This window comes from Struthio camelus, chromosome 9, assembly GCF_040807025.1.
Source record: "Struthio camelus isolate bStrCam1 chromosome 9, bStrCam1.hap1, whole genome shotgun sequence".
Taxonomy (NCBI): domain Eukaryota; kingdom Metazoa; phylum Chordata; class Aves; order Struthioniformes; family Struthionidae; genus Struthio; species Struthio camelus.
Genome location: NC_090950.1, coordinates 6,213,931 through 6,237,602, shown reverse-complemented (window position 1 = coordinate 6,237,602; position 23,672 = coordinate 6,213,931). Strand labels below are relative to the sequence as shown.

The window sequence follows — 23,672 nt, the reverse complement described above, 5'->3', positions numbered from 1 at the left end:
CCATTGCTCCACAGGTGCCTCTTGCTATTAAGGAAACCTCAGCACCCTGGCTGAGGACTATTTAAAAGTAGTCTCATTCTCTGACAGTAAATTCCTTTTCCACCTCACTAACACATAAAGGCAGAATCTGCTATTTGTACAGTGCAGAAAGCTGTACAGAGGACGTGCCGGTGCTTCCACATCAAGATAAGGCCAGAAGAGTTAAGACTAATGCCTACCCCATCTTCATCCTCAATGATATCCTTCCCGATAGAGGCCAGAGTTGTCCACTTGCAGTTATTGGTTGCCCGCACAGCACAACGCTTGTGGGCTTTAAACTTGCACACTAGAGAGGAAGAAAAGAATACATTAATCCTGCCTCTGAACACGCACTGTGGTAGTCTGTGCAAAAGTGTTCCCAAGCAACCGTATCTGGCTCCAAAAGAAAGCACGGGCACTCACTGCCCTTGTTAGCACTGCCAAAATCATCAACTCTAAGCACACTGAGTAAGTTCAGCTAGCTATTAATTCTTGCCTCATCACTTTTACCAGTTGCTTGTACACAGCTTAGTTATCACCTTGTTAAATTTGACAGGATTCATACAGTCATATGCTCCTGCATCCTTTTACACAGCATGGGTGTAACCTCATTCTCACGAGAAGTACGAGCTGCGAGTAGGCAGGCACGTCTGCTGTGCTAAAGCTGAATATGAATAATCTCCTGACATTCAAACATTTAACAGGGATGTTCTCATAAACAGGAATATTCTTATGAACAGGAAAATGTTTATGTTCCTATATCCCAAGGCTAAAGCCTTTGCAGCAGGGATGGTAGAAACAAATGCGCGCCAGATCCTTGGTCGCCACCGTTCATAGCATTAATGTAACATGAAACTGATGCTGGCTTACACCAGTTTGAGAACTTGCTGGCACTGGGGAGTCCATTCCCGCTGTTGCCTCTGCTAAACGGGAGGTAACCTACACAGAGGAATAGGCTGAGCAGCTGAGGTCAGTAATGCCTTCACTGTTTGTCTTTTATACCTCAGAAATGGACACTTGTTCATTTTAGAAGATTGTAACAGGGGATGGCACTGTTTGGGTATACAGGAGGGGGGAAAAAAACAAAAACAAAACCAAAACCCCAGCCACATCATTTTCAGGTCCAACTCCAAAACCAGCATGAGATTAACTTCTTTTCTATTATCTTTTTACAAAATGCTAGGGACCTGATCCTGAGTTCCTTGGGAAAAGTCTCTGTGAAGCCAAAAGGGGTTCAGCAACAAAGGGATTCAGGATCAGGTCTCGAAAGGATCTCCAGTTTCATACACGGCCTGTAGCTTTCTAAGTTTCTTCGGCAGCACTTTTCTACTACATCTTTCTGCAGACTGCTAATAACACTCCTCTTAAATGATCTCTGGAACATGGCATTGAGCTATAAAGATGATGCTCCCAGAACAGGAGACAAAAAAGCACTCTTACCTTCACACGAGAGCCCATGTGACGTGACTCCAGATAATGCCTCCCGACACACGTTGCAGTACGTTGGCCGAGCGTGTGAGCAGGCGTACCAGTTATGCATCCCTGAGAAATGGTCCATGCTGTACTGGGTAGACTAAAGTAAATACATTAGAGCAAAATCTAAAGTAGAGGCACAAGACTTTTTTTTCTTAAAACTAAGACACTCGCGTAACAGTCAGAAAAGGCAGAAACAGAATGGTCTTTACTAGGGAAGAGTAGGCCACATGCAGTTTATTCATAGCAGCTGTAGCTCAAGAAATACTTTAAGCCAGCACAGATTGCTTGAAGAAGGAGTCGCACCTTAATCCCTACTTTGGTGTCATCTCCGATCCTTGTCTCACCACAAGCGTATGGAGTTGCGTAGGAAAACAAACTTACCTGCTGGGGAGCTCATCCTTCCCTTCCCCTTTTTTGGTTGCATTACTTTTCAGCAGGATCAGTTCTGCAATGTGGTTTATTCCCTAGCACAGGAATGTTTGTGCCAGCATAAGGGAGGGGACAACAGGGAGACAACTGTGTTTCATACCCTCCCACGCTCTGTAAAGTGCTTTCAAAGTTACCCCAGGGACAGCGTACAAAGTAACAAGCGTTCTTTGGAGAACCATTTCAGCGTATGTGGGATGGTTTCTACAGAAGGCCTAACGCTACCCCCAATACAGTCACTACAGTGACTTCTATTACTGTCACTGAAGCTGACTCAATCTCATGAAACAAGCTGTTATTTAGGAGATGATGCACGTTGTGCAAAAGAGCAAGTTTTCTTATTACCTCAAAGTGTTCACGGTTCTGTACAGTCTTCAGTGCTGCAATCCAGTCTTCCATCTCTTTTCTGTTATCAGCACAAAGAATGAGCTTCCGACATGGAGTGATAATCTGAAGGGGGAAGAGCAAATTAAGAGCGCACGTTCTGGGCATGCCAGTGAGAGATAGTGAGAGAACACGTTACTACTTGTCTAGTCTACTGAAGCTACTTTCAGAGGCAATGAGCTGCAACAGAGGTCATTTACGCTTTTCAACCATACTTCTTTCATCCCATGGCCTAACTTAATTCCTTTGCTGAGTTTAAAGAACTACACAGATTTCAGTTCTCATTCCCTACGCTGAACTGAGTTAGGAAACGTCTCTGACTACCCACACAGGAGCACAACACAGAAATCAAGCATGGAACCGTAAAGTACTTCATGACGATTCAAACCGGCAACATTAAAACATTTTTTTAACAGTATAATATATCTATTTCTCTCAAATAATAAATTAGATAATGTATTTGGTAAATTACCCTGAAAGTACAGCACCACATGTTTATGAAGAAAAGATCCTAAACTAGTATACAAATTAACAGATGTTTCATCAGATTAGTGACCGACTCGTCAGAAAAACGACCCCAAAAGACTCTCTTCCTTGCAAGCTGGTTTGTGGCCCCCTCACCTATGTGGTTTCTTGACTGAAGTATCCTGCATCACACCCAGCTGCAGTGCGACTGAAGAGTTCGTAAACTCTAATGCTCTACAATTGTCTTCAATGATCAGCCCTCCCAAACTCTCTAGAGACTCCCATTCTTCTCGCTGATTAAAACCCCAGCAGATTAAAACCCCCACCATTTAGAGTCAGGACAAGCAGGGAAAAAGAAAAAAAAGAAAAAGAAAAAGAAAAAAAGAAAACAAACATTAAACCAGATATACAATCCGGAAGAGAAATGACCACATTGTTAACCCTTCTGTCTCCTGAATGCTTATTCTAACTTCATTACATAAAAGATATTCCGACACACGCTCCGCTAGCAGCTTGGGGTTGTGGCAGACAAGTCTCTGGGCAGCCTACCAACAAGGCGCTCTCAGTTTGTCAGACGGCGGCAGCAGAGAGAAATAAAAGCTCCTGGGCTTCAGCGGACCAAGTCTGCTGTCCACAGGGCTGCCCGCTTTGACCTGTCTGCCCATTCAGCTAGGATCCAGATTTGACTATAAACCAACATTTACTCTTCTCAAGACAATAGTCTCTCTTCCCCACACCTTAGTCTCTTAGTATCTTTTCTTACTAACATTATATCTCGTTGTGTATACCTCTGTCCTGGTTCCCATCCAAATGACTTAAATGAGATCAACAACAAAGCGTTTGGAAGGTCTGGATATATGAAAAGCTGCATCAAGGTTGAGCACCACTAAAAAAATCCCAAAAACCTCTGCCGTGGCAACTCGAACAACTTCCGACAGCCCAGAGTCTCTGTGCCCCTCTCGATTTTGTACACATCTGTCCATATATCATCTGCTTTTCCAGCGAGTTCTGCCCTAACATCTGAAGCAACAAATTCAAACAAACCAGGGCTGTGTCAGGTTCTCGAGGCCCGTGCAGCTCTCGCCAGCGTGTAACCAAAGTACTATAGTCCCACGTTTTGTTAATTAACACCAAAAAACCACACGCATCACTTCAATATATGACCCCTGCTAACCACCATTTGCCACCATCTGTTTTTCACTTCTCTCACTATGATTCGCAAAAGAGATTAAAAATAAAAAGCTCTGAAGGTGAACATCAAACTTCCTGTTGACGTTAGTGTCTCGCCCTAAGAAGGGTACGTGTAATGTCAACAAAATAGATACACCTGTAAAGTTCTGCTTTATGTTAAGTTCTTCGGTTTTCAAAATATGCTCCTTTTTATAGGACAGATCGCAGCATCCCCCTGCAATTACACAAACTTCACCCCAAGACCTAGCGAGGAACCCTACAGCCCCTTGGCGTACGTAATGTAGGGAGCTAAATACGTTTTTAAAGCAAGGAGTGGCCACACAGAGCAGAAGCACAGTTCCGGTATGCAGTGTCCTATCTTGAACTAAATGAGCTGATCTATACCAATTGTAAACAAACAGGAATAAATATTTGCAGTTTTGCAAAAATAAGAAGGCCTCCTTCTCTCTCCCCTGACATTTCCTTTAATTCCAATTCTGAGAAAATTTACTTGCAAAGGAGGAAAGCACGGGAGTCTTCCTTTTTGCTTGGGAAAAAGGCAGAATGCGAGGTGGGGTGCATTGTCATCAGAAATTTGGCTGGGTAAGAAAGGCTACTCTAGAGAGAGGCCTTTTACGGAGCACTGAAACAGTACTGCTAAAATCGGTGTGAAATTAGAGAAGAACCAGCATCATCTCTGATGCTGCTAAGAGGATGCAGCCTTTTCCCTGGAAGTAAAATCAAGTTCAAATAAGCTGTTCAGATAGTGCAAAAAAGCCTGCCTCGCTTTTCTTGTTGCAAAGCCAGGAACAGATGTGCGTACAAGAGCATGTGTACAACAGTATGTCCAACAGCGCCCTGTGGTAAAATGACCTTTTGCTCCTTGAAAATTGGCAGGGAGGAACTGTCAGCTCATTCAACATGGCACTCTTGGGCAGTGGAAAAAAATAGCAGAAATTAAAACATTGGTAAAGTTAACCGATTTTCATCAGGATCCCCATTTCAAGATACTCCCATCCAGTGGTGCGCTTTTTCTTCTTTCTCTGTCTTTTCACTAAAAACGGAAAATGCCAAGTATCACTTTAAAGTCATCTTGAAAGACATGAAATGAAAAACAGTGGCATAAAATACAGAAACGCAGGCGCTCCTCTGATGCGAGGTCGTTTCTGAGGCTGCAGGCTTCTTGGATTACTGGAGAGCTTGTGCAGCGTAGAAATCGCTAACTCCTTTTGAAGTCACCTACTGCGTGATCTTAAAAACGCCCACGTTCGATGTTGGACAATCCTATGTTCAACAAATGAAGTGAAAGTTTCTAAGTCAGAGGACAAATAAAGACGTCAAAAATATTTTCATACTTAAATCCTCCAGAGAAGAGTGAGAGAATTAAAATGAAGGGCCTATTGTACCACTACAGTGCTGCAAATACAACGTAACTTCGTACAAGATAATTTTAATGAGGATATTCCCCATTAGCCAGTTCTAAACCAACATTTGTATTGGGATTTAGCAATCTCATCAGAAACCGAAAAACGCAATCTCAGACCTCACTCCTGTCCTAAGGAGGACAACTCAGACTTCACTGTGATGGGCAGATAAGACTTTAAAGTTACCTGTTTAACAATTCTTGGGGGGAATTTAAAAAAAGCATACCAGCTAGGTTCTGATTAACCTCCAGCAGTGACACAGTTAATTATTTTAAAAAACGATGAGGATAATTAGGAATCCAGAAGCACAGCAACAGAGACGTTTCCTTCTCAGAGTAGTTCAACAGTTCTTCTCGCCTTTTACGTAGCCTGGCTCCTGTAACGGCCAGCCAGGGGCACACCATGCGTTAGATGCTCTCAGCTCTCCCTGCCCCACTTACCTGCTCAGCCTGATGTGCAACGGGCAAGTCGCAATATTGCTCCTGAATAAGGGGAAAACTGAGCTCAACAGAGACATGCTCGCACTCACAGGGAAAGAAAAACATTCATCCTACCACTTTTACCTCCTGGTATTTCAGCTGGTAATTTCAACTCCAGACATCCACCTGCTGAATGGCACTGAAAGTCAGGGGAGAAAGACTATTACGTACTCTGGGCTGCCTAGATCAGACTGATGGTCAGTCTAGCGTCTCGCACCAGAAAAGCCATTTTTGTCATTTCCAAAGGAAGCCACAGCAATCTTCCCTCTGAAAACCTGCCGTTTCCCAGTCAAGGAGTCCTGGGGGTTTGCTCTTGGCTGTAGCCACCATGAGCCAATGCCCTGGAACACGAGGCTCGGTTGTTCCTTTTGGAAAACGTGGCTTGAAATGATCACGGTCCAGCTATTTTTTATGTTCCGGCTACAGCTTTTGACTAACATCCTGGAACAGTATATTCCACAGGATGACGACGCACTAGGTGAAGTAGCATTTCCTTTTATTTGTTCTAAATTTACCAAGCAGTAATGTCATCCAGTGACCTCTTGTTCTCGTATAAAGGGAGAGCACAAAAACAACAGTCTGATTGCTTTTGAGCTAGAATGGGGGTTGCCTTGCTAGGAGTTTAAAAAAACCCAACAACTTAAGATTTATTTATAATCTCATACATTTTTGGCCTGTTTGGGGGTTGGCAGAACTCTTGAGTGTTCCTGCCCTCAAATGGCTCAGAAGTCTATCTAGATATGAACAATTATATACGTTAAAAGTGCTCGTTCTTCCTAAAAAGGGAATATTAAAAACTTGCATACTTTTTGGATCCCAAGTGCTATTGAGCTTTCTGGGTGTGGTTCTCCAGATTTGGCCCCTCGGTAGGAACTGGATGCCCAGATACCCCACTCCCAGCTGAGGTCAGAGCTCAGCTCGCCGCTGACTTTATTGAGACCTAGCACTGCCCAGCAGAATTGCTCAACACTCGTGGAATAAAAAAAAAGCTGCCAATTATCCAATCAATCCTGAAGAGCCACTGGGATGGATGGGAACAGTAGGAAGGTTTAAAGACATTTCATATCTGCACGCAGCTTAATTTATGAACTCCTCACTGCGTATGAAACCCTAGAAAAACATTTTGTGGGGATTACGGTGACAAACTACCACCAACCAGGACGCTCCTTCGCAAAATACTTAAATGCCCTCTATGCAGAGGAACCATCTCAAGTCTATCACAGAAACTCTCAATTTTCAAGGCAGCTCACCCTAAATCACCTACAAAAGCTGCGCCTTCATAGATTGCCTTGTGCAGATACTGACAATCCCCAGCCCTTCTCAGAAATGTAGCTTCATCTCCTCTGGCTCATCTCCGTACAGCACATGCCCTCTTACCAGGCTCCTAATCCCCCTTCCCGAATCCTGGTATCGCTTCTGGACACAAACATTGTTACTAACGGGTCAACATACTCCCTTGTCCAAAACTAACACCAGTTTTACTGACATTTAGAATCAGGCCAGCTGGCAAACAATAGAGCCAACCAAGGAAAATTTCTAATTTCACATTCTAAAAATGGACTGGATGTCCCTGGATGTCCTTCCCCAACAAACAGCTGTGAATAATTGGATTAGAAAGGCAGCCCAAAAAAAGACTCCTTGTTTCAGACCAACTTTTAAAAAGAAATCTGCTATACTTCATCCTTTGGTGTTTTCCTCTACTGAGCAACCTTCCTCCACCCAACAGCAGGAGAATAAGCCTCGTTCTCTGCTCTTGTTGCCATCAAAGACGAAGCTATCGATTCTGCTCATTTCCTCCTTCAGAATTTTTTGGACTGCCCAGAAACTTCTCAGCAAAAGAGTGACGGTTTGGCCAAACACATAGTGAGACTGTTTGTTATCAGAGTGGATCTGGTGAGCTCAGTGACCACAAGAGACAGAAAAACAAGTTAAGATCATACTGGCCCAATCACAGAGCTGGCTGAAGAAAGGCTCGGGGTGAGGGGGCACAAAACTCTGCTAAATATAGTTCTTCTGATGTGACACATTTCTCAAAGTAGCCAAAAGCGGGTGTACGAGAACACCTGCTCGTTCTGACGGCTTCCTTTTACTCACATCCTGTTCAAAGATAGTCTTATGTTCAAAGGTGTTAGCCCTAAGTCCCTCCAAGACATCCCGGAATATTTAAACCGCTTGATGATTTGGGCACAGAGACAGCAGGAATTTGGGGGCTTCAAAGGACCAAGGCATCACATCTAGAAAAAACAAAAGAGCTAACAAGATAAGAAGGTGTTACCGGTGCAGAGAAAAACTTCAGCTTGATCACATATGGCACAGGCAGGAAAAATGCCCGCTAACTGTAGCTAACTATTTCATTTATTTTTGTATATTGGAGCAAAAAACTCAGAAAGGAAAATGAGGTGAGAATACAATGAGGAGGACTCAGCCGTTTATCCGCTTCAGCTCCAGTTCCAGCAACAGCGGTAGTTAAATGAGTAGCAGCAAAGGTAAAAATGCCTCACCTGTGTTCACCAGCAAGATCCATAAATCAACAAAGCCACCATATGTTTCAAACATGATTGCTAAACTCGCTGAGGACAAAATGCTCCCAAAAGGGAGCATGTGGATTAAGCAAGTGCTGCTCCCTCAGCAAATCTACCAAATCAAAAGGACAAAAAAAAAAAAAGTTTCAGAAAGGGAATAAAAAGGAAAATGCAAGCGCGAGTTTCAGATTCAAACCAGTCCTTTACGCTTAAAGTTTTAAGCCTGCGTCATTGATGCCATCTTCTGAAACAACCTGGAGCTGAGCATTAGGACAGCAAAGCCTGGGACACCAAGCTGGTGCGATTTTAGGAGGGCTCTAGTTTGGAAGAAAGAGGAAATAATAAGAAGCATCAATGCTTAGCTTCAGCGAGCGACTGAGGCTTCCTTTCCTTTATGGACAACAACCCTCTTCCGATTTGCAGTTCAGCCTTCACTCAGTTTTGCCAGTAACTTCAGTCCTGATAACTCACTGCCGAAATCAGTCAGGGCTCCCTAGAACTAGCAGTGTCGTAGAACATTTACAAATACCAACACACACCCAACGCTCACCAACTCTTTTTAGTCAAAACCTAGATGTCTCCCTGAAAGGGAAGGAAAAAGAAGGTTTTCATACAAGACTGCAGGAATGCACCAGTTTTATATATGTTTTTATAGTGCAATATTTTTTTCCCTGCTAAAATAATCATTTCCACTTAAGGAAACTTTCATTTCCATCAAACAAAACAAATGGTTAATGTTCTCATACTTGTGCCAAATCCTTCCCCCCCTCCCCCTTTTTTTTTTAATACTAATAACAAGATTTTTGCAAAAGCTCTAGGTGCCCAAACTTTTGGCTATACCATACCTGGTATTTAATCTTTGACTTCCATGTGGCTCTTTTACCTTAAGTTTCAATCTGTAAAATCCAGGACAGCTCAATTCCATAGAAAAACAAGTATGATGTGGTTTTGTCTCTTTTAGGACCATTTTTACATTATTAGATTCATTTGTCTTGTGATACGTACGTCATGCGCTAGGTGTCTGCACATCTGAAGCGCATCTTAGCTCTGAGCGCTGGCATTGACACTTACTGCTGCTACACTGTGCCCGCAGATAAAGTCCAGCTCGTGTCGACCCTCCATCTGTGCTTTCTCCCAGTCTCTATCTTTCCTGATGCTGCAGTGGGAAAGCTGGCCAGAGCGAGTGTTCCCTGGGAAAATGATCATCTCTGCTACCAGGGTCACATTCCTACATGCTTCTGGAAACCGTTCCTAAACAAGGCACATTCCTGTTCTTGGCAATCGGTAAGAACACCACAAACAAGGGGAGATTCGAGGACTTCTGCAACCGGTTAATAGCTGTCAAAACCTAGAATTTGTAAAGACGGTCTTTGTCACAATTAGCAGGTATGAAACGCAGACAATTCTACTAATTCCTGCATATTAATCACTCAAGATGTATGGAGGAGGGGGGCACCAAACGGGAACAGACAGGGCTGCCATTCCAAGTGCCAAAGCGTCTTAACACAGCGCCGTTAACCACCTCCCTTCCACTCCATGCAGGATGCACGCACACACCCTTTCTCCACCTGTTTTCCAAAGGATGCAGTCCTGCCTGGAAAAAGAGTTCCCAAACAGAACTACACTATTCAGAAAGAGCTGCACAACTGGGAAGGTAAAGGATACTTCAGACAAACCTTCCTACTCATTCAAACAGAAGCAAAACCATGAAGAACAGAGGGGCAGCCTTCCCCAGTGACAGAGCTGCCGTCTCAGTGGTCTCGCACACATCAAGGCTAACAGCTAACAAATTACAGAATTGAGTAATAAAAGGTCTTGTCTATGTACGGTAGGAAAATGACCTGTTCCTGACAGCTTATCGTTAGCCACAGCAAATCGCGGCCCCGCTGCGGCGTTGAAAAGCGGCTGGTAGCTAGAACAAAAGGGAAGCAGCAGTTGTCAACAGCCTGATGAACCCAGGAGCTTTTCACACTGGGTCTCCAGGCAAACACCAGTCCTGTTTCATGTACAGCAACACTACAACAGTCCCAAGCGTCACAAGGAAGGCAACTGGAGAGATCTCATTTCTGTGAGCGTTACTAGTTAAGTCTCTCCCTGCCTGTCAAAAAGACTAGACTAAGGATGTGCATAAAAACTCTTTTTCTTTACAGCAACTTCTGTGTAAAATTAAATCCAATGCGTTCTCAAATGACCTCCTCTACCACAGAACTGTTCTGCCTTTGTGTCCTCACCTGAAAGAGAAGAAAGATGCTAGAAACTGTAGAGCTGTTCAGGAGGACAGATTAAACCCTGAACACGTGGGAAGGTTACAAAGAACAAACACTATCAGACAAAAGCCACTAGTGTTCAGGCACAAGGGCAATGACAGACACTAATTTCAAAGCCATAATCTGCCCTCTAGGGAAACAAAAGCTCTTCACAAACAGTCACCTTCACTTTCCATCCCCCTACCTATCCCTTTCTCCACAGGAGAACTGACCTTTCTCTTACAGCAGCTTTTTCTTTTCGAAAAACTCCTAGCATATTTTGGGTCTTTCTGTAATGTACAATAACAACCACCAGATCTCTCCACCCAGAGCAAGTTCCTCCAGACTCTTCCTCTACTCTAACTCTTCTTCCTTGTTTGTCCTCTCTTAGATATTATTTCTCCAGACTTTCCCTTCTCTTGTCTGAGCAGACTGATGACCAGATCCGGTAGGAGACCGGATTAAGAGTCCTAGACATGAAAGGATTTTAAATGACTATTTTCACTGACTAACAGTGACTCAGAATGGTCTGTTTACCAAAGGGCCTTTTCCCAAGCAGAAGAAAACGTACTGAAGCCTGGATTACAGACGACTAAAATAGCAAAGTATTTTGAAACTGCAGCGGTTCTGACAGGAAACGGGGACCGAACTGCACTTAATGAAGGGGGGCAGGGGAGAGCAGCAAGATTCTGGACATGGCGATTCTGGACTCAAGTCATATTTTCAGTTGCTAATAAAGGAAATTCTGACAGCTGCCAATACAAACAGACAGAGTACGTACACTAGCAGAGAGCGCGCAGCTTCTGAACGCGTACACACGCAGGGGCGTGGAAGAGACAACACCCCCCAGCAGAACCTGACTTTCTGACGGGCGCTGTGAGTTTGCCCATTTTAGAGAGGACGCTTTAAAAAAAAGAGGCGGGGGAGAGTCATTCCTTTCATGAGACCATCTTTTCTGATCTTTCTCTTCTCACAGGCAGATAAAACCTTAACAAGGCAATCCAAGTCTGTCTGCGGGGAAAGGAACAGGATGAGGAACCATCTCTTCCCAAGAAGCTTGGTGATTCCCCTACACGCACAACTGGGCATATCCTGAAAACAAGAAGTTCTTTTGCCTGATTCTCCGAGCCAACTTCTACCCTCCGGCCCTATCAGCCCCATGCAGAAGGAGCCCTCCCTCACTAGGGAGCTCCTTACTCCCCGAAGGACACTTTCCAGGCTCATCTTCATAGAGCAGCTGAGGCCACATGGGGCAGTTTGGGGGAATCCGTGCAAGTGTCAAGCCACACGCGTTTTCCTGATCCCATATCAGCCCAAGCTCGAAGTCCAAGCCTGACTTTCTGCAAACAGCTTGTAACAAAAGTTCTTATATTCTTTCTCCTGATAAAAACAAGCCACGTGTTCTTTCCTGAAGCTTATATTTTAAACCAGGACAAGTAACTCCTGATCCTGGTTCCTCTCACTTCAGCAGTGCCTTACAGTCACACAACTACTGAACTAAACACATGCAGCAGAGCTTCTGTCCCATACGGAGCTTGAACAGTTCTGTCTCTTCACTCAGTCAACACCAAACTCTTCAGAAAAGACTTCACTGCCTCCGCTGCTAAAAAGGATGTATTTTCACATCAAAAGAGCTAACGCTAAGGATCTACCTTGACACAAAAACCACCGAAAAGGCAAAGGCGTTTTCATTTGGTTGTGAAATAAATTTGCACACATCAGCAACACACTCTCCCCACCAGGAACCACCCTCCGCACTTTTACCTTTTGATAAAGTTCAAGCACTTTGCCTTGTGTTTTTACGACAGGTTAATTACTCTCAAATTAAAATTCATGCTGTTTCTCCACAGCACTTTCAAGCCCTGGGACTATACAGAAAAAACATACCATCTGAAGGAGATCACCTGGTCACATACAACTTCACAAGACAGAGGCTGGCATCTTTGCTCCTGAATAAAGTTAGTACTAAATTACAAGGTGCTAATAAAAATGAATTTGTAGTCACACCTCAGGCTTCCGTGCAGCTGGACAACGGCATCCATACCGCCTCTCAGAGGTGACAATGTGCTCTCCTCCAAAGGCACCAGCAAGTCCGTATTTCTCAAACTGCCACAGCCTTCGTTGCCTCAAGTCATGCAAGTTCGCTGAAGGAGAAAGACATTACCCTAATCTGAACCTTCCTCTCTCCTGTGACATTCATTAGGGTGAATCATCAGTTAGCAAATAATATTTCTTAACTGATGGGTGCAGCACTTCCAACAGCACTGCAGACATATTCCCCTTTACTCCAGTTCTGGAGAACTTATCCACGTAAGCCCACGGAGAGCAGCAGAGATCGCCCGAACAACGAGAGCCTGTAGCACACTTACTCCAAAGAATCTGTATCCTGGTGATCTGTTATGCTGGAACAGGTGCAGTTTTTCCTCAACGCTCAGTCCAGAAGACTAAGATTTCTGCTCGTACCATTCGCGTTCAGTCTGCCTCTAAACTAGCGCTCACAGCAGCCTACTCCCTCAGAAAAAAACTCAACAGACTGACATGTGATTAATAGGATTAGTCTCCTCTGTGGTCAGTCTTTTGGAGCTATGTTCCACTTGCCACAAGCTGATTAGCTGTCTGCTTGAGGAGGAGCTGGGACAGATTTCCTTCTGCCGGCAGTGAAGTCGAGAGGCAGGCGCTGACTGTAATAATATGCTGTTTCCTGTCTGCAGCACAGCCGAGAGGTACTTCCCAATAGAAAAGGGTTTACAGGAGCACAGGAGTTCAAGCTCCACCTCTTCCACTGAAGAGACTTGAACTGTGGAGGAGGGGTCAACAGCATGGCTACTGGCAGCCTAATAACGCGCTGTGACCGAGCTTCACTTTCACAAAAGTATTGGAAAAAAGTCAAACTATTCACAGCTCCACAGAGAGGAACTTTCTTCTGTGGAATCCCAAAGCTCTGACGGGAAGCCAATGTTGAAATCCATGTGAAAAGTTACATGAATGGGGGTGAAAGTCCACGCTGCCGTTTGTTAGAAATGACTGGAACACGTTTCCAAAAACACTCTGTGAAAACTACACCGAAACAGAATTTGCACTTGGAAAGAGCTGATGTCCTCCCTAGGCTCTCTCCTGCTTATGCCAGATGCTTTGTTATTATTAAACAAAACACGTATTAGATTTTTCCCCCCTTTAGCTGTATACAAATCCTGCACAGGTCAGGATAGAGTCAATGACCTAGTAAGGTCTCCTCCATCAGCTGTGCCCATTACATTGAGGGCAGCAGGCTTAATTCAACTGGCAGCTTTTAGGAGGAAAGAACAGATCTTCAGCCAACATACCAGCAGAGGAGTAAGAATTTGTTTGCCAGACAAAGATTTACAAAAGTGGGCCGAAGGAGATGGCCCAAAGTCATTTCAAGGACTCCTGAGGGAATCACTGTGGCGGCCAAGCGCCTGCATGAGCAGCAGACCAACAGAGCAGTTGGTACCCTCCTGAGCCAGCGCAGCACGGGCTCCATGAGGGACAGTGGGCATGCTGGCTTGCTCAGGTCTACACCACTGATAAAGCAGCCGTTTCGGGAAAAGTATTCCCAAAAAGCCAGGCCTGCTGTCACGATCTAGGCCCTGTGGGATCTCTGTGGTGGCTCGAGTGACAAAATGATTCCTGACACAAAGAATGGAAGTCATCCTCCTGGGGTATTTTTTCTTCTAATGCTCCTGGAGCAGCTACAAGCTAATGAGTCAGGCAGGCGCATCCCTAAACCTTCACGTTACTGAGAAATTATACTGTCCAAGAACTGTTCAAGGACAGAGCTGAAGTCTGACTGGGAAGAAGCAATGTGCCAGCGCAAGCACAAAGTTTCTGCTTTTTAAAAATTACGGGCTTTTTGAAGGGTATGGCTGGGAAAGATCTGCTCAGAAGTTAAGATCAGGCTTTGACCTCACCCATGCAAAGCTGATGATTTGTATTTCACAACGAGCGTGAGTGTACGCAAAAAGCGATGGCAAACATCCAAGCAAAAAGTTCACCATTGTCGTTTAAGAAAAACGCGCCTAGGGTACTAGGATAACATGTAGTTCAACACTCTCGGCTCCCTCAGGAGACCATCTCTTTACAGTGCATCGACAGTAGGAAGACCTATGCAAAGCGAGCTGCTCCACCTCAGAGGTAAAGAATAGGCAAGAACAAGGGGAACTTTCTCCATACCCTGGTTTACATGATAAACGTGGAGCAGGTTTGTCAGCGCTTTTGTGGAGGCACCAGAGAATCTGGAGATCTCCTCCCCAGCCCAGTGTTCTGATCTAGATTGCTGAAGTGAAGACAGGCCAGAAAAGAGATAACTAACATGGCCAAAAAGTCTATGAAAGATTTACTACCAGAGGGAAGTGCAGGAAATCATGAGTTTTCTACGGGTTCCCACACCAGGCACGGAACTGACCAGTGCACCTTTGGGACACATACAACCATTCTGGTTTTCCCACAGTCTTAATACACGGAAAGATGACCCTGAATTCCTATTAGGAGCAACTACCTATGGTGAGCAGACCCCTAGCTAGCAACTTTTCTGCAATGAAATCCAAGCCAAGCAAACAGTGTTCATCTACAAGAACTGTCACACAGGGCAAGCGTGGACCCAGCTCCCAGTGCTGCACTTGGCTCATGCCAGACCATAAGAGAACATTTGATACAGAGGAGACTCTGGCCAAGATCATGGGCCAAAACTTGCTTCAATAACTAGAGAAGTGCTTCAGCTAGCTGCTCCAAAAATAGCTGTAAAATACTAAACAAGAAAAGTTCAAGGCAGTGGTGCTTTAACTTTGCAACAGAGGGATATGCCAAAGGATCCTTTATCAACCAGGGAACCAATCTCCTGCCACAGCACACTAGGGAGCTATGTAATTCACTTGGGTCTTAAACCATCCAACCTTCACACTACATTCTCTAACAAAATGAAATCCATATAAACAAGGCAGAAATTTTGCATCAGCCACGTCCCACCAAACTAGGACTGCAAAGGACAGAAGCTACATCATTCTCCATGGAAAGCTCAGGGAACCAAGGACTCCTAGCCATGCTGGATCTGGCAATTACTGAGGCTCCCCACAGCGAGGGAAGAAGTTTTATAATGCTGGTAACCAAAACAGAATTCCATTCTTTTCTTACTTAGTATGAAAAAGGGGTGCCCAAAGGATAAACCTCTTGGTGAGTTTGGCAATGCAAAACACTTCACCGATTCTCAAATCTGAGAAACGGTAACCATCCTTTAGCGTCTAGAGAACATCATCACTATTCTAGCCAAGTGCTGCACAAAGAGGAGAAAACTACCTCTGGTACACAGTGGGAACTGGATATAGGGGACTATTCCTTACAAAATTCACCAGGAAGACTGCCACCACAAAGATCAGGATGACTAACATGGTTATCATCCGATTTCTAGCACAGCAGATCGCCTCAAAGGCCCTGTAAAAGACAGCAGCCCTACGAAAATCCACTGGTGAGAGATCTCTAAAACAGATACTAAGGGATTGTACGTGGAAAGAATCAATCACTTATAGGCTAGACTTCCAAAGAAGATTAACCTTGTAGACAGAGGTCCTCAAAGGACAGAGGTGGCAGAAAAGTAATAGAAGTAGCAAATGTTATAACTCAAGTTCTCCTGAGGAAAAAGAGGCCTGTCACTTGGCTGCTATTTGATTTGTTCCGAGAGGCTTCCTACTAATGCTAAATAAGTTGGCAGCCACAGCGCCTGACCTAAAAGAAACAACAGCTCAATATAAAGCTTTTCCTTACACCTCTCATGAGACACAGCCGCACAACATCATAAGCTCAGAGATGTCCCAGTCACATTTTCCCAACCCATCCTATGGTCAGGCATCCCTTAACTTTGAGCAGCAGTCCTAAAAACTGTCCTAACTATCCCCAGTGCAAACAGGATACATTCACTGAAGAAATCTATGCAAGACCGACTAAGTAAACAATAGCGGAACCCATATTGCACACTCTTCTTTTTGAGAGGAAGAGGTCTGTGTCTTAATACACTCAACTTTTCTCTCTCTCCTACCTGCTGACACGAGCAGATTTCTGTCCTATGTAAAAGGCTTACTGGCATCTATGCTTTTGAACCCTATTCCTCTATTTATGCAACATGACATCTGTTGGCTCTGTGCCACTGCTGTATACCGAAAGTCTGCCTCTATTGTAATCCTAAACTTCATTCCTACCTCTTCTAATCCCAACCAATCACACAAGCATTCCACGTTTTATTCTCCACACATATCATCTTATGATGACGAGCACATTAAAACCCATCTTCTATTTCTCTGCTCATTTGCTGTGACTAAAGAATGGTGCTCCCTCTCCTCTCTCCTTAAATCAAACTAAGTTCTGTTTTTCTCTCAAACACGTCTCCCTCCCAAACGAGAAGCAAGGTCAGTTACGCTAGCTGTTGCAGTCGTCAGGTTCTTTTCCTGACTCCAGAGCTCTCTTACGATAAGAGTTTCTTGTCACTCTGGACAGCTGTTCTTAAAACTCTTGCTACCTTCTTTTACCTTTTTTCAGTTTTCGTCTCTTACAGTGGTCTCCCCCTTCTCCTCACTGCCGTTTCCCCAGCTTCTCCTCTGCCTGGTCACCCCTAATTACCTTTTTGCTTTGGATCCACATTGTTTTTAAGTGTTTTTTTCTAGTGTTTTTGTTCCCCCTCTCCTTCATCAGCACCTAAGGAGTGCTGTTCACGCAGTTCTCACAAAGCTGATCCACCACTCCCTAATGCCTTGAGCTGTATTTTTCTATTTAAAGTAGAATCAAGAACCGACCAAGAAAACGCCTGCAGACCGAAAAGGAATTAGTCAGAGTGATGAGATTTCAACAATCAAAAGCGCATCTTAGATCGTTTGCCTAATGCAGATTATTTTAGCGTAAAGCACAGGTGACCTGGACAACAGACATAAGAAGGTGACAATACCAAGTGTGAATTTATTCCACCTCTTGAACCAAGTCTAACTCCTCTGACCTGCAGAGTCTATACCTCTATACCTTAAGCGGTACAGATGCCTGGGCAGTTGAGGAGCTTCCTCTGGAAAAAAAAAAAAAAAAAAAATTCAGTCTTTCCTAAATCAAAAACTACCAATCTCCAATGAAGAAAGCACAGAAACAGAAAGAAAAACAGTACATCTGAAATGCAAGAATAACAGTGTCTGTTACAAACAACAAACGTTTGATGTTTCAGATTTAGAATGAAACCTCCATAGTGAATCCCACCGACGTGAAGCAGGAAAGAAAGAAAAAAATGCATCAAAGAACTCAGATTTGTAGAGAGGAACTGAGCTGGGAAGATAAGGGGGAAAATGGAGTGCTCACAAAGGAAACCAAGAGAAAATTGCAAGGCTGCAAGGAATCCAAAGCACTGACGGCAGTGATGTGGCAGACCAAAGAGCAGCAAAACTAGCCAACCTTCTGATTTGCAAAGTATTTTTATAGCTCATGGTAAAACCACAGTCAAACCCCTCGACGAGCCATGATAGGCAGAACAGACAGAAATTAAGAGAGGACAGATATTTTTCCTGAAGTTTACCTGAGCACCCATGATACAGTGATGAGCCAGAGACAGTGTTAACTGTATGTCTGCCTCTTGAGTGTCAAAGTAATCCTAATACCCTTTACCCCTTAGGGAAGGCTGGGGAGTAGCAGAACCGGAAATAGTCACGGAAGTAACTGTTCACTGCTGGACTCAGATGGGGCAACCCAAGCAGCAAACAGATTACTTAATTCCTCCTGTCCCTACAATGCATCTAATGCCTCTGACAAAGGTTAGGTGTTTCCCAACTACAATAATAAGCAAAAGAGTAACACTATCACTACTTCCACAACACTTTTCAATTCACACCTCACATCTGCTTACCTATGAAATCCGTATTGTTTTATGTAAGGAAAAATTGAAGCAAGATCCAAGGAAAAAAAATGTATTAATTACAGGATAACAACATATTCTTGAAAATATGTTCCTTACAGAAATCACTGCACAAACCTTCTCTCTATGCACATACACTGATATCTGATATCTATATTTACTGTCAGAGACAGATGGGCCTCATACTTGTCCAAGTATTGATCCAGAGAGTATTTTCAAACTTCGAAAAAACGTTGGGGCTAAAGCTGGACACAGAGTTCGCACCATAGCTGCTTTGTCCAGATACTGCTAAGCGAAAGCTACAGCCACATAAGGGAAATATCCTTTGCTAGATTTGTCTGTTTAAAGCAATGGATCGCTACTATTGTAGAGGAAGCCACACTGCTATCTTAGTCACCACCTTTCTCCTGCAGGATCAGCGTCCTCTCTCTCCCTGGACTGCTTCCTCCTTTACCTTGCCTTAGACCAACATTGTCTGTTTTCTCCTCACACTCCTCTCCCCTCTCTTCTTGACTCTTTGGGAGGCCGCAGAGAGGCTACAGCTGTTAGCTAAGTCCAGAGCTCACACCGATGCTTTGACATTGCTCAGCACAGCCATGTTGCAGGTTTTATGCATCCACGGCAGCAGCACTGGGGGTGTGCTGGGGCCAAGGGCAGCCAGACTCCAGCTCCTTTCCTGCACATGAGGTTTCTCCCCAAAATGGAGCTTGGGGAACACCTGCACCCCAAAAACATGAGCAGCTTTTCTCCCAGTTACTAAGACTGGAGAACATGAAGGAGTGACACCATCACCTCTCCAGAGTGCAAATATTTAATACATTTTCCATAACTAACAAATACGAGAATCCAATTCGACAGTTACCTCTGTGCAAATCCTTTCACTTACTGCTTTTGCTTTACCACTATATCTATATAGACTAGCGTGCATATACAATACAGACACATCCACATATAAGTAAAATCAGAGAAAGAAGTTTACATATTTTAAGGTCTGAAGGGAACACTAAATTCCTTTAGCCAGACCTCCAGCATAATCATAAATATCACCCCTGATTTCCTCAGCAGAACAAATTTTTCTGTACCACTACGTAAATGGATTATATCGAACCCTACTAGCTTATAGGTAAGAACATCCCTGAAGGCAAAGCTTTAGCACCATATACAGTAACCCAACGTATTTCCCATGTGCATGGAGATCAGTTATGACTGCTGTAGGGAAACATATGTTTAAGATTTTGCTGACTTTTAGAAGTTCATTTATAATGCTGCACTCCTCATATTTGTAGATTAAAACTGGAAGCTTCATCTTGGCTGGCCCTTCCAAAGACCCTAGCAAGCCCACAGCAGGAGAAAACAGGAGAATTCTTTGATTTGATTTTTTCCTGCCAGAAATCAAAGCAGGCATGATTTGCTACTAGTTCCTGTTGCTGTCTCTGCATACGCAATCAGAACTGTAACCGTCTTTTAAAATAAACACATTGAACTTAATTTTCTCAAGAGGCAACGAAGATTGCTTAGATGTTTTTAAATTGCGCTAAGGAGAAGGGATGTATGGGAAAGATGCAAGAAGGATGGGAAACAATGCAAAATATCTTACCGTGAAGCTGTTGTTGACATTCTTAGTGCTGGATTCTGCCACGCTGGCATCTGTCAGATCCACCTCATCGAAAATAATGGACTGGAAAAAAAAAAAATTCAAAACTCTAGTGAACTGGTGAAGCCACTGTATAAGCAGCAGATCCAAATGGACGTGTTGGTATGTCTGCGTAGCACGCTCCAGCAGAGCCTTCTGCGATCTGAAGGAAAGGCTCAGCACTAACAACATGAAGGATTCAGAAGGCTAGTTCCAGACACTGGTACTCATATTTGCCTCTGTCTTCAGTTGCTGAACACAACGACTTTACATTTACTAGGGGACTGTTTTTAAAATAATTGTGTAGGCTTGGTTCTTGTGAAAGGAGTAGTCGGATTGATATCCGGTGATATCAAGGCACTAGCCTAGATGTAGGGCAGCTCTGACTCATAATTTTTGCCTTCCTTGCCCCCACCACGACCTCTTTTCGTTCATGTTTTCTCCTATTTCAGTTTCTATTGATTCAGGGCCCACTCCATACCAAAACAAATTGAGGAGGGGGAAGAAAAAAAAAAAAAGAACGGAACAATTAGTATCACAGGTCCACATGACACTTTATTCAAAGAACGAGGATTTCAAAGTGCGAGACAAAACTCAGGGAATCTCTAGTAGTGATAAAACCTGGAGATAGAAGCTCCCAGAGCGTTTGCTCTTCTCTGGACTGAGCGCTGCCTTCTCACAGAGACCCACCTGCCTCTAACAACCCAACACTGACTTTCTTCCCCTGGGCTCATGCATTGTCAAGACCTCACCTTTGCAGTTTTTGCATAGTAGAGCGTTCGTCCGCGCAGCTTAAAATAGCGTCTCTTCCAGCGCTGGAAGGAGCTGGTCTGCTTCATCAGCATCCCTTCTTTTATGATAGTCTACAAAACAAGGAGGCGAGAAGGGTGAAGTATGAATTTTGTTTTCAGGCAACTCTCATTCTTTCCCACTGTACACCTGTATCAAAAAAGACTGGCGTCTGAGAACAATAATCTTAGTGCCCTCTGCTGGAAATACTTAACAAATTCATTCAAAGAAGCAGGCAAACTTATCAAGATTAAACTACCGCAACACATAAGCCACGCTGGGGTGGGGTTTTATCCTCAACTCCACTGCTATCGTGATACGCAAAAAAGATAAATAACTTACGACTGTTTGAATGAGCTTCTCAAAGCTTAACACCGATGCAGGAAGCATAACAGTTAAACTCACTGAGGTCAGATTTCAGTCGCAGGTAATCCCTGCCTTTCATTTAATTAGCATTTGATTACAAGCACATACATACCACAGTATATCAGCCCTGTCTCCAGTTCTGCTTTGTGAAATTAGCAGCATGTACCTGGCCCAAAACTGGCGAGCAGCAGGCACACAGGGTGAAGAGCAAAACTAGAGCAAAGAAGGAACTGTATGCAACTTCAGCATTTGGTATTCTTCAGATAGTCTTGGCCCTGCCTCAGTACTCTCTGGCTGGCTGCCATTTCCCAGGGCTGGAATGCCAAAACTGTCTACGCACACTGCCTTTTTGCTTTTTTTAATTCTTTCTTTCTTTTTTTTTTTTTTTTACTGCTTTAGAACTAGATTGACACACCAGCATCTGCACTCCCATATGCTCACTCACATACTCTGCATACATAGGGGTATATATTTAATCCACATGCGTTTCATCCTGTTTCATCAAATACATTGGGTTAATACCTTTGCTGAGGACAGATACTGAACAGCAACAGCTACATCAAATAACCTCAGAAACTGCAGCTCAGAAAGACAAAGGACAGAGAATTCAGAGCTAAGGGTTCAGCCCCAAATTACTGATTGAACATATTGCCTAAGAATAGCAAATGGCATTAAGTGACACCCTGGTATTTCAAGAAAAATCACTTTTCCCCCAAGAAACAGTCCCCAGGAACCCACTTCTCTCTGAAGGAGCCCCATGCCATAAACACATAGTTAAAACACAGGGGAAAAATGGTCCGATAATCTTGTAAAACAGGTTATTCGGTATCTTGATGCCAGGAAAGTGACAGAGCTTTAACATACCAGAGGTCTCAGCATAGCTCAGGTTCATAACAGAGTCGGGTCAACTGATGAGTATCAATTAATCCACAAACCCAGCATTACACGTACCCTGCCAGGCTACTGCGGAGCACAAAATAAATGCTCTTACTGATCCAAAGGGTTTAGATTGTTTTAGAAATCCTTTCCAGGGCACTAAACTCCCTTTTAAAATGCTATATATATTTCTAATGTGGGTCTTTCCTTTTTGAAACAGCTGCAGATTTTAATACTTTCCACGCGCACTGGTCCTTGCCAAGCTCAAAGTTTCCTCAGAAAGCGCTTGGAAAGAAAGTGCTGACTATAAGAAGAAACATCCGTCTGACAGTACATGCCTCTCTCTTGCTCGACTGAGCCATCCTCAAACTGACGAGAGGTAACAGGGCCTGGACCACCTCGGTGACGCTTGCGCTCACAGATCAGTCGGAAGAAAGCGGGGTCCCACATAACTTGAGACTTGAAAGAGAAAAGCAGGCGGCCTTTGGAGCCATTATATAGCTTCCTCTACTGGGCTGGAAGAGAGAAAAGAGTGGGAGCTCCCTTACCCCCTCCAAAGTAAACATAGTTTACCTTGGGGCCTGGGACACCTGGCCCTCTCCAAGGCTAGCGAACCCCAAATCTTGCTGTTTCACAGCGCTCTTTCTGTTTCACAAAGCCACCCCTCGATTCTCAGGCAAACACCAACTTAGTATGTCTGGTTCTACCAGGAATTTCAAAATTTCACAGCGTTTTCAAAAGAATGAAAAGGGATTAAGAAAACGCATGAGTGAAGGCTAAGTTCCTAACAAAAACGACCGCCTCCCACGTTAGTTCCCCACGCCTCTGGAGAGGTAACTGAAAGGCGTTTTGGAATCCGTTTTCCGCAAGACACAGCAGGAACATGGTTTCAAGAATATACTCTTAGAAGCCATATGGCATCTGGGAGTGACTTCAGCATCCAGAAGTTAAACATGCTGTAGAGATGCTCGAAAACAAGATTTCAAGGTAACTTAGGGCTGGTGCTCTATACTACCCTGCAAGGATCTGCCACGATCTTAACCTGAAGCTTCCGAGTAAGAGAAGTTGAAGTATACAGACTGACCCAACAGTATCCCCCGCTGAACCAACCCCAAGGCTAGGCCAGGCTTAAAGGCTGGGCCTGGGAAACGTGCATTCAGTCTCCTGCTCTGCCACAGACTTTTCACGAGCTCCCCAAGAGTCATTTTCACTCTCTGGGTCTCCAGTTCCCAACTGCCGAATGGAACAAACAGCGCTGCCGAGCTCGGTGGAGCCCTATGAGCGTATGTATAGCCTATCGGATGAAGTCCCGTTAAGCTCCAGCACCTGAGTAGCTAAGACACAGGTAAAGCAGCAGCATATGAATTGCTCTGCTAAAGAAACGACACATTTCTACAGTTCACTGTAGCCTGAAGGCTGCAGGAAAGGAAGTGGGAAAGTAGCAAGAGATTTTCCAGATGAAGACAGAAACATGGAGGGATCTCTTTGCATTCCTTGGACGAAAACA

The 23,672-nt window shown here is 44.1% G+C and overlaps 1 protein-coding gene across 11 annotated transcripts in view; it reads right to left on the bottom strand.

The window, feature by feature from the left end:
- Nucleotides 1-23,672, bottom strand: part of DGKD (diacylglycerol kinase delta) — a 66,735-nt gene that overhangs the window by 27,648 nt on the left and 15,415 nt on the right. For 7 of the 11 annotated variants that reach the window (XR_011142794.1, XM_068954162.1, XM_068954160.1 and 4 more), the window contains exons 2-6: nt 20,887-20,997; nt 20,099-20,179; nt 2,266-2,370; nt 1,459-1,591; nt 219-325 (exon numbers count right to left, since the gene is read on the bottom strand). Coding sequence is in view for 10 of the 11 variants with exons in the window: in XM_068954162.1 (XP_068810263.1) it covers nt 219-325; nt 1,459-1,591; nt 2,266-2,370; nt 20,099-20,179; nt 20,887-20,997 (537 nt within the window). In the remaining variant the exon portion in view is untranslated. Of the gene's footprint in view, nt 1-218; nt 326-1,458; nt 1,592-2,265; nt 2,371-12,497; nt 12,517-12,617; nt 12,755-12,979; nt 13,328-18,165; nt 18,224-20,098; nt 20,180-20,886; nt 20,998-23,672 lie in introns of those variants that run through there. The other 4 variants (XM_009669713.2, XM_068954164.1, XM_009669711.2 and 1 more) reach the window with 4 other exon arrangements.